At 37.4% G+C, this 20,267-nt stretch overlaps 1 protein-coding gene across 2 annotated transcripts in view; it reads left to right on the top strand.

Moving 5' to 3' along the window:
- jim (zinc finger protein jim) overlaps window positions 1-20,267 on the top strand; it is an 80,064-nt gene extending 59,797 nt beyond the window's left edge. Inside the window, exons 2-3 of one of the 2 annotated variants that reach the window (XM_085959699.1) lie at window positions 16,590-17,558; window positions 17,952-20,267. In XM_085959699.1, coding sequence (XP_085815825.1) covers window positions 16,590-17,558; window positions 17,952-18,901 — 1,919 coding nt within the window. In that variant the 3' untranslated portion in view covers window positions 18,902-20,267. The remainder of the gene's footprint in view (window positions 1-16,589; window positions 17,559-17,951) is intronic. The other variant, XM_085959700.1, reaches the window with a different exon arrangement.

Here is a 20,267-nt window from a genome sequence, read left to right as displayed (position 1 = left end):
ATATATAAACCATAATTTAAATGCTAACTGTTTTGTTATAATACGAGGGTGGGTCAATAAGTCCTTATAAAAGCCGACAGGTGGCGCGACTAGTACTGTAAGCGGTTTGTTTTCATGCAGCGGCACTACCGATTCAGTATGCTGCGAAGTTTCAATCAGATTGGTCGGGTTGTTGTGTGTTTCTCGTACATTTAAAAAAAAAATTTGCTTGTTTACAAAAATGGAGAAAATTGAGTTTAGATCTGTTATTAAACATTTTAATATAAAAGAGTTAACAGCAAAGGAAATAAAAAATGAGTTGGATTTAGTTCACGGCATATCTGCTCCTTCACTTGCAACTATTTATAACTGGTTAAATGAATTTAAACGTGGTCGTACATCAACAAAGGATGAACCACGCTCAGGACGTCCTGTAGAGGTGACTACACCAGAAATGATCAATAAAATCCACGATATGGTGTTAAGTGACCGAAGATTAAAGTTGAGTGAGATAATTGAGGTTACAGGGATCTCAAAAAGTAGCGTCATTTCTATTTTACATGACAAATTGGGCATGAAAAATATTTCTGCAAGATGGGTGCCGCGTTTGCTCACAGTCGACAATAAACGCAATAGGGTGGTGGCCTCTAAAGCCCTGTTGTCGCTCATGCAACGCAATCCGGATGATTTTTTTCGTCGCTTTGTGACTGTGGATGAAACATAGATACACCACTATACTCCCGAGACGAAAGAACAGTCAAAGTAGTGGATTGCGAAGGCAAACCATGTCCAAAGAAGGCGAAAACCGTAAAATCAGCTGGTAAGGTTATGGCTACTGTATTTTGGGATGCACGTGAAATTATTTTCGTTGACTATTTGGAAAAAGGAAAAACAATAACAGGGGATTATTATGCATCTTTATTGGACCAGCTAAAAAACAAAATTGAAGAAAAACGGCCTCATTTAAACAGGAAAAAAATCCTCTTTCATCAGGACAATGCCCGTGTTCACACATGTTTACGATCAATGGCTAAAATTGAAGAATTGAAGTTCGAATTGGTCGACCACCCACCGTATTCGCCAGATTTAGCCCCCAGTGACTTTTTCCTATTCCCAAACTTAAAAAAATGGCTAAGTGGACAACGTTTTTTTTCAAATGAAGAAGTCATCGATCGGACAAATGCTTATTTTGAGGACCTTCCGAAAACTTATTTTTCTGACGGTTTAAAAAAAAATGAGAAACGTCTTACCAAGTATATTGAGCTCCAAGGAGATTATGTTGAGAAATAAAAAAAAAATACAAAAATAAAAACTGTTTTAATGATTTTTTCTAAGGAATTATTGACCCACCCTCGTATATTCGCATTGTACCGGTATTATATTTTTAACGTTTAATAAGAAAATGGATGTTACGGTGTTCTCTTGACAAAAGTTCAAATATTATACAATATAATAATGTAGTGTTGCAAGTTGAAATTTGATATTTTAAATAATATTTCCCGATTTTCCCATTATCCTATATATAATTATCGTTAGAGATTCTCTCAATCGCACTTACATCTCGCTAATGTCACGTTTGTTCATTATCCTAACAGTCATTCCGATTTATATGTTCTTGAAAGATCTTTCGTTTGAAGTGTACTTATATTTTTTAAGAAAACAAGTAATTGCTATGTCACATAACACCTTTTAATGGCTATAACATTACCCTTTTAATATTTAAATGTGAATACCACTGTATCCACCATAAAATTTAGCCCTTAAACAATTATAATTAGTAATTAATTACTATGCAAATATTGATATAATAAGAGTTAATTGCACATGGTAAATAATAATCTTTTAGAGCTTACTGTCAAAGATGACCAAAGACAAATGTGTCATAATATAATGGATATATAGATTCATTTGTTTTCTTTGACTGATATTCGAATTATTGATATTGTTATCACGTTAATTCAATGCGATCAAAAGTACCTAGTCAGTATTGATATTGGCGTATTGTCTAAAAAATATCTCTCATAGTGAGATTATATCGTATCGATGTCATCGTCATTTCGAACTATCAGTGTAAATACAAAGTTATTATCTCCGAGCATCCTTAAATTTCCCGTGGCGCAGTCCAGCTATCACACCAGGCTGTATGGATATTATCCGTGGCTCTTTCCGACTGACTTTCTCTTAGGTATGCTTACATACTGTAGCTTAAAATTTATAAGGGATCTTTATTTAGCTACATATTTTTTCAGACTTATACGCGGCCTAAATGAGGACTCTGCCATTCTTGGTGGTGTTGGCTGGTGTGTCTCTGATTTACCTTAGGAATCAAGGGCATCCGTTGTTTGTTCTCCCAAGGTGCAGAACTAACCTGCCGTTAGTAATGCCAATTGGGAGGGCAATAATGATGTTTAATAAAATCGCTTCGGATATTGATATATTCCACTTACGTGAGGGTGAATTTAGGTGGACGTTATTTCATAAGTTTTTAAGATAGGGCCTATCAAAGTTCACTCTGTGTGCTTCCATCTACTTTTATTTTTGTTATTTTATTTTATTTCTCTTATTTTATTTCTTATTTTATTACATAGTGTATTATTATCTCACATTTCTCTGAATCATGGTTTCGGTCGTCCAGGGTCTTTCGGGTGGCTTGCCCTCGGAGTTTGTGTGCATAGCCCGCTTTGCTGGTAATTCCGCCGGCATTCCATGCAGCGTGGCTCACGCAGCGCAGTCTCTGCATTTTCATATCATGATAGTTATTTCGACATTTTGATATTTGTGTTTGTGCCAAGGGACCCAAGACAAATAAATGACTCCACATTTTCATAATAATGTTGCTATTACCATTTATTGATGCACTGAATAAATAAATATTCTAATTTTACATTTATGAATATAGCAGAGACAAAAATGCATTCGCAATTGCACTTTCGGTCAATGGAATCAAGTTTTACCAACATAATGTAAATAATAATATTATAATAGGATAGGTGTATGAAACATTTTCAATTTATTATTATTTATTATAATGGATGGCCATGAATTTTTTTTCATTACTATTTTATGAATAATTATGATTATCTCATATCTGTAATAGATTTTTTTATTAGCCTATCTTTAGATGACGTAATGTAGCTCTTGTAATGATTAATAGTCATTTAAATATGCTACGTATTTTAATGTAGCATTTTTTGTTTTGTTTTATAAATCTTCGCAGGAAACATATTTTAAACGCAGTTAAGTACCAAAATCAATCAGTTATTGTGTTAATTAATAATGTCTTATACATACATGTTATGTAGATAATTTATTCCCACATTAATAACTGAGCCTATCGACCAATCATGTTAAATTTGAAATATAGCCTGACTGCTGATGAAATAGTGGCAGTTTTCTGTAACGCACATCAGAAAGTGTGAACGGCTTAAAAACCCAATCTAAGCACAAAACTGTAAAAAAAACATGTCAATTTGTAACATTCAGTAAAATTTTGTAAGAGGGCCTCCATGCCTGCCAGTGACTGCACCGGACGTCATCGTGTCTAAAACCGCCACTGTGTATTTTATATCTGTAGTTTACTATCTATAGTATCTATACTGTAGTTTAAGTGCTAGAAGATATCAATATTTGGCCACGTATTTTTTTCGACTTATACGTGGTGTGAATGAGAACTCTGCCATTCTTGGTAGTATTGACTTGTGTGTCCCTGATAACTATCTTAGAAATCGGGAGCATCAGTTGTTTGTTCTCCCGAGGAGCAGAACTAGCCTGCCATTGGTGATGCCGATTGGGAGGGCAATAACTCTGTTTAACCAAATCGCTTCGGATGTTGATATATTCCATCTACGTGAGGATGAGTATAGGTGGACGTTATTTTATAAATTATTAAAATAGGGTCTGCTTAACTCATCCGGTGTACTTCCTTGTACCTATATAATTTTTTTGTATTTACACATTTATACTGTAGAATAACTTAATACTGATCTATCTCTTTTGTTATGTACCTAATATTGTTTTAATAATATTTCGTTGTTTCTAAATGTCATGTTGTGAACGTCTTAAACTTATAATTTGTAATGTCCACAATATGTAAAATAAATTAATTGAATTGAATAAAAAAAATCGTGATTAGGCAGAAGCGTGTTGGTCCAACGAGACACTGGGAGAAATCCCAGTATACCGACTAGTCCCAAATACATTTTTTTGCATTAAAATTTTATTGCAAATATTAACAACGTAATTATGTTATTATGATATCGCAGATATTTTAAACTGTCTAATAATTACTGGTGTCTTGTCGTGTAATGTCTATTACATTTTTACCACCCCCTGTGCCGTTTGACAATAGAATACAAATAATATTCAAGTCAACACCTTTTCCGATCCTCCGTCACGATGATCATGGCCCGAGGGAAGTTGCTTGACCTTGCGTTTGCCCTATACCCAACACTGGGACATGACAGGGTGAAGTACGAGGAGGAAACCGGAGTTATGAATCGTTTTTTTTTTCATTTATCAAATTAATTTAGTTTAAAATACTGTCCCGGGACCTCAGACGACACATTGACCGATAGGTGTTAAGTTTTGCTCACATTCAGAAGATAACAATAGGTATTCCACAGAATATTTTCTAGTACCTCTAGCCAATAATACATTCTAATGCAAATGATAATATGTAGAGTAGAATGTAATATTATGTAATAATTAATAGGTATGAGTATACTTATATAGTGGAGATAAATAAAGAAAAACAATGTCGTCTAAATTAACAAAAATGACTAATTAAATATTTATTTAGTATTAGGGGAGCAAGGGAGAATTGGAGCCTACTAAGGAAATTGTTGAAAAAAAGTAACAAAATGTTCTAATCGTTTATATTAAGACTTGAAATGAGTCCTTTGGTTATAAAGTAATAATATTACTGCAATTTCCACTCAAAAATTCTATAACTAAGGTACAATAAAAACGTTTTCCCAAAAAACACATTTGGCTCCAATTACCCCACATGTAGGGTAATGAGAGCCAAAAATTTACCAAATATGTAATGGGAGCTTCATATTTTAATATGCTTACAAACACTTATACACATTATAACAGACATAAGTACAATAAAATGTTAAATATTTACTAATGTAATTCATCAAAAATATGTTCTAGTACTAAAAATATCAAAAGAATCAACACGTCATATTATGGAACTAAGCAAAAAACACAAATATAATCTTTCGGGTTTCGGAGGGCATTTTCCAACAAAGTCACAGTCCAACCAGCCTTGAAAGTCGTCAGCTTTCTATTTCTGGGCATCTGGAACAATTAAAATCTTGTCTACTAGTAAAAGAGGTGTGAAATTTATATAGGGGTAATGGGAGCCACCTAGGCTCCAATTAACCGAATGTCAACCACTTTGAAGATTGATAAATAACGTAACCAAACCATTTTAAACTTTGATTCTGAAACTACTAAACAAAAATACATGTATCTGGCTATACAATGGACACAAAATATGATAAAATAAGTAAAATTTTATGTACTTACGTTGATGTTTATGTATTGTAAATTTATGTAAGCACTTAGCCCAAAACACACTTCCACTCGCCACACGCGTGCACGTGCCACTAAGCGCCGACAGCGATCGACGGGCTTAGCCGACGATTGACGAAGATGTTTTGGTTATTTCCGAGTCATTTTAGTGTTAGATGGTACCTGTTTTGCAGTCGCTCTCATTACCCACCGGCTCCCATTACCCCACGCTCCCCTAATGGTAATAATACCAGATTACAAGAAGGGATGTGATTCGTGAACTTTTCACAGTATTTTTAATAATCAAAATAAAAATTGGTATTGAAACAAAACTTTTGTTAATTCTACAATTGAAACAAAAACGGCAGTTTCCATTTCCGTAAAATGTTGGTGAGTCATTAAAAACGTCTTATATCTTTCTCATGGTTATAATTTCTGAAAAAAATATTGTATAAGTATAATAATCTAATAATATTCTATACTTACCTCCTACTTAACATTTTATATTATTGTTTTTAGATATTATACATATAAAAGAGAAATAAAACATTTTTATTGACTTGCTAAAATTTTTCAAAAATGAAAACTGTCGTTTTTGTTTCTAGAACCCTCAATTTTCGAAAAATTGATATTGCCAACTACTGTCCTTACTGAAATGATTAAAAAAATATTCCACATTTTATTAATGCTTACAATGTAGAGAATACGTCAATAACTTGTCGATAATCAATAATTTACAAGCGATACGCCGGGTACTTACAGCGTGCAATAAAATAATAATTATTATAAAACTTTAATTATGATTGCAAAGGATCGTTAGCTTATCGGATAAAGCGATACTACTTCCGTTCACTACCTCAACACAAGTTTCTCTGTCAAGGTTAAAAGCGGTGATACAGCACTACTCTTACATTACATTCGATCATAACGAGTCGAGTCGACTACAGCCGGTTTTGCAAACGGCTACCTGGTAAGTACATACAGAGACTTGCAACGGATATACTTAAAACTGCCGGTGCTTCTGAAACTTTTCCCCACAAGAAATTTGGAAGACCAATGAACGTTATCCTCATATTCCCACAATTAATAGCAGTGAACAATTTATTATTCTGTGATGATTGGGTTCGGGTAAAATCACCTAGGTAAGTCGAAAAGAAATAGTTTCTCAGGAGAATATTTTTTAATGTTCCCTTTAGATGCAATTATACATATTATTCAATAACATAAAATTATTAAATACACCCTTTCCTTCATAAATAGTTATTGCCGACGTAGGTACTACTTTCGGTAAAATAACTTGTAGTAATCATCGTAAAATTAGCCTGTTTTACTGAAACAGTATGTCAAACCTATTTTTAACAATTTAAAATTCTTACCTATGACTTCCATGTTTTTACCCAAAGATATGCGTAAATATTTACTTGCTTTTCCCTCCACCACCCGCCACGTCTCCACACCCGTTATGCAGGCGTATACCGTGGCGTAACGAACGATAGGCGCTGTTCAAATTTGTGCCGAAAGTGTCCCAGGAGCAACTTCCCAAGACCTTGGTTGGCGTGCACTAGAGTGTGCGTGATCCCTAATTCCATATAATGTATTACGGTCAATTCTCGATGAGAAAAGACCTTCTCGCTTGCCGTATAATGCCGCAAACTTTTTAAAAGCTGAGAAATTTTCCCTCGAATATAAAGTAAAGTAAATATTTACTATCAAAAAAAATTATGTTTAAAGTTATGTTCAACACAACAGAATTGTACACATGAACTATTGATCTTGCAGACATTTACATACCTACCCACCATGGCCCCCACATCCTGAAGCAGGCCCCCTGACTAGGATCTTTGGCGGGCCCTCCTATCTATCGCTAAGGATAAAGGCAGTGTGACGCTCTACGGTAGCGTTTTCCAAATGTTGTACGTGGTAAAATTAATGTGTAGGCACCTACTTATGTTTTAATACATTCCTTTAAATTATGGAGTTGTTGAGTATTGATACGCAATTAAAAGTTGTATCGTACAACCAAATAATTTAAAATAATAATAGTATTGAAAGAAAATAAACGCAGGCGACTTTTTTTTTACTAGTGAAGCAAATTTGTGATCTGTGTTAATCTTATTTATCTGGTCGTCTCGTCTCGCCGGGCCCCCAGGCTAGGCCCCTGTCAGCTTCCCCCCCTTGTGGGAGCCATGCTACCCACATACCGAAAGTATTTAGTGATTAATCCGTACTTAACAGATTTTTACCTCGGTCCATCATCTGCTCTAATTTTTTGTCTGGGTGTGCAATTTTCCGTTAATCTTCACGATAAAAAAAATACCCATGTGCGAAAACATGTTGAGAAGCTACATCTTTGTAACAGACAACCGCTATCTCTTTCTTATAACCGTCGTTGAAACGAAACGGCATAATGAAACGCCTCAAATGGTATTTTTGCCATCGTTTGTAAGACGCGACGCTGTGCGACGCCTGTCGATAAATTGTGTGAATCATACATAGCCAAGAAGGTTTTCTTTTAAATGAATAAGTAAATAATTACAAAATAAAAGAACTTTTTATATACCTACCACGTTTTTAAATTTTCTGTTGAATCATATAAACTTGACAATTCTATGTATTAATAATTTAGGACAAATAAGGCAGTTGTCAACAAATCATTTTGCTATTTTGCAACAAACAAACAAATATAGAATACTGAAATGTCATTTTGATTTCTATAGTGACGTACGTATACATATATTAATAATTTAGTTGCTAGGACCCCAGACCCCTAGCAACCAATAATAGTGGATTGAATTACGGATTTCTTCCGAAATAACTTTTCATACAAAATAGAATTAACTGAAAATGAATTCAATTCTACTTAAAGATGGCTAAAAGTATTTAAAAAATGCATTGGATTCGTATTCTGATATATTCTAAAAGTTTCAAATGTCTCTAGCTAATCGGGAAGTTAGTTAAAAATCGATTGCAAGATTTGTACTGGATAAACAACCACCGGACAAACAAGAATACGAGCTAAGAAAAACGTGGTAAAATTAAAAGTATATCGTTATGACAATTTTATAGTAGGTATCTATATTAGTGATAACTCACTTTTTAAAACATAACTTCATTAAATCTCGATTGAATTCTTATAAAATTATAATTTATCCCAGGAGGTGAAAATCAAAATATCGAGATGCATCGAAGATGTCAGTTTTTTTACGTTTTCCCTAATTAAACCTCACGCTTTTAAATAAATTTGATGAATGATTGATTTACTAAATATAAAATAAAGAGCATATATAGGTAGGTACTTACTTTTCTTGTCAAACAGGTCGTGTGTCAGATATTGTGAAGTAAGATTTTAATTGTAAGTACATAATATTATCCTCACAAACCTTTTAATATCGTTGATATGTATCAGTGGCGAAGGGTGAATTTTTGAAAGAGGTAGGCTGTGGGAGTAACCATGCATGTCAAATATATTTGCGGGAAATAAGAAGACAACCCAATATTACTACTGATGAATAGGTACGCTAAAACGAAGAAATTTCAAAAGCTTAATTGGTTTGTTATAATTAGTTCATAAAGATAAGCAATTAGCTTGAATTACTTATGTATTTTCCTAAACATTTATAAACGTAACATTTACGCTCAAAATATATTACCTCATCTATGAAAATATCCGTTGCTGTATTGTATGTATTATGTTCAATAACAATTTATAATTTAACCCGTAAAACTAGACATTTTAAAATACTTCTATATTTAAAACACAGACTTAGGTAGGTACAATATCAGATAATATCTTAATTGTCTAACGAGTGAACTAATAAATAAATAAAAATCACGAGATAAATTATTTTATATTTTTAACAACAATCAATACATATTTATGTGATTTAATCCCATAGAAATATTTTTTTTAAATTATCTTCTTATTAATTATTTTGAATAAATGCGCTCTCGCGACGTAAGCGCTAACGAAACAGCTTGTCCATTTGTATGCGGGACGCCAGACATTTTGAAATAATGAGAAAAAAACTTCATATTCAAAAACCCGTCGTTTTACGCGAAAATAATCCTATACAATATGTGAAGCGAAACGCGGTGTGTTCTATTTTTTTTAACTTTCGAGAGATGCCATAGATGGTGCTTATTGAAATATGGGAAAAGATCGTAAAATTATGACAATTTTACGATAGATGTCTTTGGGCATATTGAATATATTATTATTTGTGATTATATAAATACGTCAACATGAAAATAAAAATTATAGAAGGTAGGCTTTAAATAATCGCCTAGTATGGAGTCTTCGCCACTGATATGTATTGATTTACTCACCCAAAAAGCTAATGGGTACATCGCTAATATTTCTATGTTAGGTATTTCCGCTTGTGCAGGTAAGAAAATTATTATTAGAGATGATCACCGGCTCAATCAATTGAATTGCGAAGAATATTGCTTATTATTTATAAGCCATCATTTTTTTTGCAAATATTAATGAATTATAGTATATTTCTAGCTTAAACGGTTTATATACACAATCACCAGTCAATCATCATCATTTATCATTTTTTTTTACAGAAGCAATCGCTACTCTTTATTTATCAATTAGTTACAATCATTAATTTTTGTAGGTAAGATACCTACCTAACCTTGTTTTGAGTTTTTATGAAATTTCTTATTCGCAGGTCAGAAATAGATTATTAAGATCTACCCTTAACCAAATAACCCTGATTATATAGACTAATTTTGATGATTACCAGGTTAATAATCATCAGAATTATTGCACTGCCTCCATGTCAAGAAAAGTGAATCGATAATAATCTGAAAATTTAAGCTTTAGGCATAAAGCCCACCAAAGCGGCGCTCGGTACGCTCACTACGAAGTAGGCCCCCTCCCACCCGCGCATTACCCTTCACCTATGTAATAAGGGGCACAAGAAGCACAAAATAATTATTATTATCAGCGTCTCTCATAACAAAACAATAAAAATATTATTAAATTTTTCGGGGCTTCTAATTAATATTCACGATGACATCATTCTACCAGCGAAATATCGGACACGCAATAACTAAACAATGAGTTCACTGTTATTAAATAATGCCTTCTCGTCCGTCTATCGACGACGCTTCCAGAAGCGTGATTTTGCTTGCCGTGTTCAATGAATGGACTACGTTGTATTTTCGTTAATTCGTCCCGCTGAGAAGCCAAACAACGGTGAATCATGGGGCGGGCGGGCACAATGCGTCGTCAAATCAGTGTGCGCTGGCGTATTTGATTACGTTGTATTTTCGATGATTTACGCGCCACTTGTGAAATTTTGCGCGAGTGCCCCACTCGCTGCGTTTAGTGGGTTTTACGCCTTATATATTATTATACAGAACGTATCCGCTACCAGGGTTCGACACACCTGAGCGCCATTCCGGGTCGAAAAATCGGCACATTGTCATTCCGTCTCGTGGAAAAAAATAATTTTACCGTTTGAGCTAGAATGGCCACACACTTATTTTTATAAAGCACATATAAAATTAGATAACTATGCTATTATTTTCAGAAAATTAACGTGCGCTCCGGTTCGTAAAATTTTCCATTTCGAGTGCTGGACCATAATAATATCAAAATACTTATTGAAACTGGTCTTACAGACCATTGAACTCGATGGCCGACTGTACAACTGTCATCCAGGTATCTCTATACCAAACATCCTCTCTCCAGTCGATGACGCTCTGTATCCTTCTTGACGATGTCCGCCCATACTAATCTTATATATTTACGTATATTATAATAATGTCATTGCATTCTACAAATTAATAAAATGATTATATAATTCAGTATAGTGATCAAAACAATAAATAAATTTAATTACCTTGATGCGGTTTCTTGACTCGACATTTCAGTGAAGTGTAAAAAATCGCAGGGTTTCAATACACATTAAATTTATTGGTAATCGCCGTAATGGAAAAGATTTTTTTAGATGTTTGCTTTTATCAAGTTTTTTAAAAACAATATCAAAGCAAGATCAAAAGTTTGAGTCCAAATATTGAAGAAATAAAAGCGGAGGCCGAGCGGCTAACGCGTCGGTTTATAATGTTGGGGGTCCCAGGTTCGAATCCTGAGTGGTAAATGCACATTATTTTCCAATGTGTGTTTGGAGTCAGAGTATGGACATAATAGGTTGAGCAAGTATATTATCCCTATATATATATTGTAGTATAATATAGCAAGATATAGGTACTTATCCATATCTCGTAAAAATAAAAGTCTGTTAATACAAACCTCCACCCGTGGAGGCCCATCTGCTTTCAATCGGACATGGTCAACAATAAAAGCAGTAATCGTATTTTTTTATACTCATTGTCGCTATAATATTATAACCTATTAATACAGATAGGTACGTATGTTGTTTTTTTATTTATTCCTAAGATATTGTTATTTAAAAATCACCGCAATATTTGGACGTATTTCTGCAACAAGATCCACGATCCTTGCTGGTTGGATCTTGTTTGAAACAAATACATCCCTTTTATCCATTGCGAAAATGATGGCGTGATTACGCAGTCGCAGTAGCAATTTCGTGAAAGTGTCATTTTTTATTCGTTTGATTTAAAACTTAGCAGTATATTTAAATATTACTAAGCAAACACAGTGTTTTTGCACTCGGAAAAGAATTCTTAATTACTATGTACTTAGTACCTAGTCCCAGCCATTTGCGGCTCGTCCATGTGCACTGCGGAACTGCAGCACCCCCAAGCAAATTGAGAAAAATGTACAATTTTAATATACATACATTTATGTATTTTATATGAAAATATCAATATTATTTAAGCATGTATTAAGCTCGCCCGCGCACCGATACATTCAATAATTAACATACACCGCGGTACTAATTTTATTTATTTTATGCAGTACCGTTTTCAATGGAATATGCTCTTGTGGGTGAAGGAGGGGTGCGGGAAGCGGAGCTCACAGTTGGAAGCTTGGTCGGTACTGCCGGTCCGACGGTATTTTGTCGTTTTTGCGTTCCCACATGAGCACGAGCGCGACAGCGAGGGAAGAAATATAGCTTTAATGATTTATTAACATTGTTAAAATTTATTTCTGCAAGCAATTTATGCAAAGTTCTTTATTTAAATTATTAATATAATTAATAATTTATATTTAATTTTCATGTTAATAGTAAAATATAATCCCAATAAACATTTTTTTTATTTTTAATCAACCGCAGCACCTCCAGATATCTTATCCATGAGCCGCCACTTGTCCCAGCACGAAAGTGCCGATAAATATTTATGATAAAAATGATTATTATAGACATAATAACGATTGTCTAAATTCTTACAACCATTTGAAGCATATTTACAGTAGGTTGATGCGGTTCAATTTTGAAATAAAAATATAATTTTAATAGCGAGATTGAATCAAAGATTTTTTTCTTATCTTGCATGCATTTTCGACACGGAACACACAATCTGGAACTGATTTGAAGTCTGTCTGACACATGACCCCAGATAATTTGGATATGATCATGGCGTGACATTCAAATCGCAGCTCGCTGCGTTATTTTTTCAAACCTTGACATTTCCAATGCGTTGTAAATTTTATAATACATTTTTTTGGTTCACTTTCGATGTATATAACGTTCTTGGGCGCGCCTAATAGTGTTATCTTGCCGCTCATCATTCTCACCTAACAAAATCATCACGGAAAATGAAGAACCATAAATAAAACCATTTTTTTCGCGGATCAGGTAAAACGCATTATTTGATTCCTAGCTCGTGCATCTCGACGAGGGGTGAACATGACTCAAGTATCTTATCTTATGCGTATTATCACACGGTGTATTATTTTTATTATTCACGTACCATTTACACTGGGTCTCCTCACTTACGTCCATGGCCCCCATAAAAGGGGGGGGGGCTGACAGGGCTCTAGCCTGGGGGTCCGGGCTCAGGAACGGTCCGGCGTGGCGAGTCGACCAGATAAAGTGATATAAATACAAATCACAAATCCTCTCTAATAGTAAAAAAGTCGCCTTATTATTTAAAATTATGTGTTTGTACGATACGATGTTTGTTTGTGTATACTCGTCAATTCCATATTTCAAATGGATGTATTAAAATATTAAAAAACACTAAAAATATACACATTAACTTTACCGCGTACATCATTTGGAAAAAGCTACTGTGGAGCGTCACACTGCCTTTATCCTTAGCGATGGGTAGGGGGGCCCGCCAAATATCCTAGCCTGGGGGCCCACTTCAGGATGTGGGGGCCATGCTTACGTCTTACACAAATTCCAATCGTTGGTAAACGGATGAATGCAGATGAGTGTTATTAAAAATTAACTCTTAGGAAGGATGCTTACTTATTGAAAATACAATTCACGTTTATGCGTTTACGCTATTTCAGTATTACACATACAAGTTACAGGGTAAATGCATTGTTTTTGGAAAAGAAATATCTACACTGCAATAAGGGTGCATATTACAAATTTGCGTCCATGTATTTGATCTATTCTGCTGACTTGTCCACTGTTATAATGAGATTTTCCATGCTAAGTCAATGGCATTGACATAATAAACACCATCTATAATGCTCGTATGAATCAACGAATCGTCTGGTGCCGACATACGAGTGACAAGTAACGCCTGCCCCGGATTTCTTGCGCGAATTGAAGGATAATATTGAGTTCATGTTGAAAATTGAAAGTAAAAGTAATACTCTGATAATAAATAGTATGGCTTTCAAAGTTAGAAATTTAGAAACCTATAAGTCTGGGCGGCTTTGAAAGTGACCGATCTCCTGCGAAGGGATGCGCTTTGCCAAAATTGCATTCAGTCTGCCATTTTTTTGTGGTATTCTATTAATTTATAAATAAATTAATCTATAGCAATATCCAGGGCTATTTTTATAAAAACAAAGGTGCCGGAAGCGGAACTCACTTCAGCCAAACTTCTTACCTGCTAACTACCACGAAGCGCATAAGAAATTAAACAAACAACTAAAGTTATAAAAAATAAAGTTGTAAAAACATAATATTATATTTAGTGATTTCCATGTCCTCCACATCCTGAAGCGGCCCCCAATCCAGGATTTTTGGCGGGCCCCCTACCTATCACTAAGGTTAAAGGCAGTGTGACGCTCTATAGAAGCGTTTTTTGTAATGGTGTTAGAGATAAAATTAAGGGTATTCAGTGTATCAAAAAACATTAACCAAAAATGCAATTACACAACCACATATTTTAAAATGTTAATATACCTGAAGAAAATTAGCGCCGCAGGCGATTTTTTTACAATTAGAGCAAATTTGTGATGTGCGTTTATCTCACTCATCTGGTCAATTCCTCAGGCTAGAGCCCTGTCAGCCCCTCGTTTGTGGGAATTTCAGTGCAATTTGTTCGTCGTGTTCGTTGTCAGTGTGTGTTTGCCTTTTGGTGAGTATACACAGCGCCTGAAGATGCCGAAAGGCGAAACCCGGGTCGTAAAAAACTACTTAAATGGAATAGTACAAAACTTAAATACATTAGAATTTTAATTCAAATTCCATCAAGCACCTTCGGTCGATAGTATTAAGATAATAATTTTAATTCGATACCTATTATTTGTAGTCCAACTCGAACGTTTTAAATTTGTTATTTTGAAAGTAGTGTCTTGTTTTTTTAATGTCTTATCAAATCACGTTTACTGAATAAAAAAAATTTCAAAGAGACATCGGAGGTATTTGATAATACATAATAAACACCCGACTCAAAATTTCAATTCATTTGCACGAAAAGAAAAAAACATAACCGGCAATATGAATACGTTCGGAAGTGATCACATTCAAGATTTTGCAGAAAGGGTTAGTAGGTTCACATTGGTGATGGAAGATTTTTTTTATAATTATCAGATTCAGTATTTATATCCTGACCAACCTACACCATACAATCTAGTATCTACACATACCATGCGTAAGTTCCGGTCTCAACATTTTTTAAAACAAAAACTAGTTTTTTTCTACCTACGTCTGACCGATCATTTTTTTAGATAATAAATCATCTAAATACGATTAATCAGAATACTATGTAGTAGGTATTTGGCGATGAATATATCTAATGTTAATTGATCACTTGAAAATATTGAGTTTTTTATACAAATTCATTGTATGAATGCCTTCAATAAATAAGCCCGAGTGAAATTAGTTGGTATTGATGGTAACGGGCCAGTGACGTCCCATGGGGGTAGGCAGATTGAGCGTTGCTTGGGGGCGGCAGTTACTCAAAGAGCGGCAAATCGAGGATAATCATTAAGTATATATATAGAAATAGCTACATAACATTCGTAATATCGGAAATATCTTTCCATTAAAAAAATCAGTTCACTGGTTAGAAACAAATTGTATTAACTAGGTACTATACAAGTTTTAACAGGACATTTTTTTTGTCGGATTTGCGATGTCTAGTTTACTTCCGTTGTCTTTGGACGTCACGTTCTTGGTGAATAGCAATGACACGTGCATACCTAATTTAAAAAATATCCAAATATGTTTGTAAGTCTCTCGCGAGTTTTGGAAGTTGTCAGGTGTATTTTTAAATGTACTTATCTAAAACCGTAGACTCACAATATTGTATAAGCAGAGGTGGCATTTAAATTAGATTTTTAGTGGTATATATCTTGTTAGTAGTAATGTATCCATACAACACATTTCTTAGATATTTGAGTCATGAAAGGATGATAAAAAGTACTGTATAAAAAATGTGGCGGCATTTTGGCACTGCCTAGGGGCGGCATTTTGTCTAGGGACGTCACTGGTAACGGCAAAATGTTATACCTACCATCGTAATGTAATGTATTATGAATGATCGTTTTAGTGAACCATAAAACAATATAAATAATATAAAATTGCATTAAAACACGCAAAAGATCCCGAACAGTGAACTGAGACACGCCAAAGCCAACCCCGCCCGCCTGCAACCCCGACGCGTCCGATGTACGAAATGGTACATTGCAACACAACATACTTTTATTTCAAATTCCTATTGTGAATTCCAGGACATGCTGATTACCGATTCCAAATAAAATGCAATCTATTAATTAAAATTTTTCTCTCTTTGCGTTCCAGATACCGGAGCACCTTACGTACTGTACAAGGATGGCATGGAACGCGGACAGGGGCAGTGGGGCGCGGGAGCGCTGGACTCCTCGGGCTACGGAGGAGGACAACACCAGTCGCCGCCCAGCGGAGGCTCCCCGCAGCAGCATCACGCGGCCGCGGAGGCGGAACAGCAGCAACAGCACCAAACGCAGCAGCAGCAACAGCAGCTGGGAAGTCCCGCGCCGCCCACCGACCAGACCGCTCACAACGGAGACCAGGACCAGATCTCACAGCTGCCGTCTCCCGCGCAGCTGCCATCGGCGGCCGATACTCTCGACCGAGCGTCCTGCTACGCCCCGCCTTCAGACCAGCACCAGGACTTGCAGCACCAGTACTCCGCGCACTACTTCAAAGAGGCGAGGCAGACCCTCGGCCCCGGCGGGCACATGCTAGGGCCCGGGGGCTTCCCGGGACTGCACTACCTCAAGCAGCCCGGCGGAGGCCTGCCGCTGGGGGGCGACGGCTCTCTTCCTCTGCCCCTGCCCGACGGACACCAGTACGGCAGCATGCCCGACCTGCGCGCGGCTCTCCCCGACATCATCCAGCAGGGCGGCCCCGACGGCTCGATGCCCAAGCCGCGGAAGCCCAACCCGAACGGGGACCTCCGCCTGTTCAAGTGCCTCACGTGCGGCAAAGACTTCAAGCAGAAGTCAACGCTGCTGCAGCACGAGCGAATCCACACGGACTCCAGACCGTACGGCTGCCCCGAGTGCGGAAAGCGCTTCCGCCAGCAGTCCCATCTCACGCAGCACCTGCGCATCCACGCCAACGAGAAACCCTACGCGTGCGTCTACTGCCCGCGCACCTTCCGCCAGCGCGCCATCCTCAACCAGCACCTGCGCATCCATTCCGGTGAGAAGCCCTACTCGTGCGGGGAGTGCGGCAAACATTTCCGCCAGAAGGCCATCCTGAATCAGCACGTCCGCACACACCAAGGCGAGCGCTATTCCCATTTTGAGACCGACCTCCGACTCTCCGCCGAGCGGAATTTTGTATTTCTTCAAACCAGCCTTAGCCTCAGCGCTTTAGGTGTTTTTCTCAGATCACGGGAAACAACCGCGATGTTGCGCAATTCGCGAGTAGATTAAAATGCACTTCCGCCGATTCGACCCACCCATTGGCCTTCTGTTTACACCTCTCGACCGCTCCAAAGCGTCGCGATCATTTCGAAATTTAAATTTTTTATCATTTTTTAAAAATTGCATGCATTTCCTAAAATTACCGATACACTTAAAAGTATTAATTACCGTTATCTCACATGTCTGGCGACGATGAGAATTAATTGTGCTGAAGTTTTTTTGCGATCTAATAGATTTTACGATGTTGCAGATGTGTCGCCGCACTTGATTTTCAAAAACGGGATGACGCCGACGCTGTGGCCGCAGGACGTCCCCTTTCCGCCTGACGAGGGTAAAGAGGAGGCGGCGTCCACCTTCGGCGACGCCGACAGCTCCCACCCGGACCAGAACCGCAACGGCTGCTTCTCGCCGACGGACTCGGTCCAATACCCGGCCTACTTTAAGGACCCCAAGGGTCTCAACCACTCGGTGTTCGGCGGCGCCAACTTCGGTGCGCTGCAGTACTTGAAGGGTGCCGGCAAGGGAGGGCTGCCTGATGTCATCCAGCACGGACGGTCGGCCGGCATGCCGCTGTACGTGCGCTGCCCCATCTGCCAGAAGGAGTTCAAGCAGAAGTCGACGCTACTGCAGCACGGCTGCATCCACATCGAGTCGCGCCCCTACCCCTGCCCCGAGTGCGGCAAGCGCTTCCGACAGCAGTCCCATTTAACGCAGCACTTGCGCATCCATACCAATGAAAAACCGTACGGCTGCGTTTACTGCCCGCGATTCTTCCGCCAGCGCACCATCCTCAATCAGCACTTGCGGATCCATACGGGGGAGAAACCCTACAAATGCGCGCAGTGCGGAAAAGACTTCCGCCAGAAGGCTATACTGGACCAGCACACGCGCACGCATCAGGGCGACCGCCCCTTCTGCTGCCCCATGCCCAACTGTCGGCGACGATTTGCCACCGAGCCCGAGGTCAAGAAGCACATCGACAACCACATGAATCCCCACGCCGCCAAGAACCGCCGCAACAATAACTGCAACCCGCTGCTGGACACCAAACAGCCGCTCCTGCGTGCTCTGCCGCCCGCCGCCATCAAACCCGAGCTCTACTTCCCGCAGTGCTACGCCCCGCCCTTCGGCCAGCCGCAGTTCCAGCCGCAGGGTTCGCCCGCCCCCCCACCGCAGGACTTTAAACCGCCGCCCCAGTGACCGTACCTCTCTCTCTATCCGCGCCGCCCGCCCTGCGCCCTGGATCCCGTCTTCTACGACGGCAAGGAGACGTAGTCTGGTGGAATTTTTTGAAACGATATTCGCATGGTGCTCGTACGGAGTCTTCGGATTCGGCGGAATCGAGATTCTTTCGGCCGTACAAAACCTGTTTCGGGACACTCCCCCGGCTGGACGGGGGCGGGTAGTTTTCGATTCGATTCCAAATCTCGATGTAAAAAATTAATAGCGTTTAGGTAGGAAAATTTGTAAACCTCGTCGCCGCGAGTCGGCCGCGAATTTGGCAATACGAAATCCCAGTCCGACCCGTACTATTATTATTATTATTTGATTTGAATATTAATATTGCGTCGAATTAGAGAAGAACTTTAGGTATCGAAAAATGTATCTCGCTCCGCACACGATACCGCCTATGAGAAAGTTTGTTTATATACATGTATAAGGTTTAAATGTGTGATCTCTTTGTGTAATTTTTAACTGTAATTTTAATGAAAAAAAACCCTAGGCTAGGGAGAGTTTAACGTTAAGAATAAGGAATGCTACGGCCCGCGCGGTCTCGGGGGCCTCCGGAATAATTTTTTGTATTTTTGTAAACTGCAAGCCCTCCGTACAATATTATATCGACTTACATATTATTATATTTACAGTTGTATAAATTGATATTTTAAAAATATGTAAATAGTGCACATTGTCAATAGAGTAATAATTCTGTGGATGAACTGGCAACATGTCATCGTTACCAATATTATATTGCTACATTTTATTTGGTACTTTTTTATTAAAACAATGCCTCCGATGTACTTAAAATGAAATTATTGATCTCAATCTTAGGTATTATTCACTTGTATTAGAATACAAAGTAGATATCAAGTAAAATCGTTTACTTGAAACTTACATTTTTATTATTAAGTTTTCTCCACCAATGCCAACAATGATATTATCAGTATTCTATATAGGCAGGTACCTTTTCTATATTTCTTGATATACCACAACCATAATTCAATAAATATTACCTTCTCACATTTCTGATGGAATGTGACAGTACCTATATCCTAATTATTTCTTTTTGAATAATACTTTCTTTCTATAAACAACTTTCTTTAGGATATCATCATTTTTACTTAAAATTTCATTAATCTGATGCATTAAGTAATGTAAGACTATAAGAAGTCAGATAACTAAATCGAACATACTGTCCCTGTCTTTTGACCTACGTAACATTGTATAATCTTTGACGTTTGTCACATATGTAAATCAGTGAATGACATAGTTAAACTATCAATTCACAACAATGTCATTTAAAACCTTTTTTTTAAATAGTCATTATTAGAACACAGCTCAAGAACAT

Source organism: Rhyacophila brunnea, unplaced genomic scaffold (genome assembly GCF_057557595.1).
Source record: "Rhyacophila brunnea isolate RB1 unplaced genomic scaffold, BYU_Rbru_1.0 scaffold_9, whole genome shotgun sequence".
NCBI classification, from domain to species: domain Eukaryota; kingdom Metazoa; phylum Arthropoda; class Insecta; order Trichoptera; family Rhyacophilidae; genus Rhyacophila; species Rhyacophila brunnea.
The sequence above is the reverse complement of the archived record's forward strand: the minus strand, read 5'-3'. Positions and strand labels throughout refer to the sequence as shown.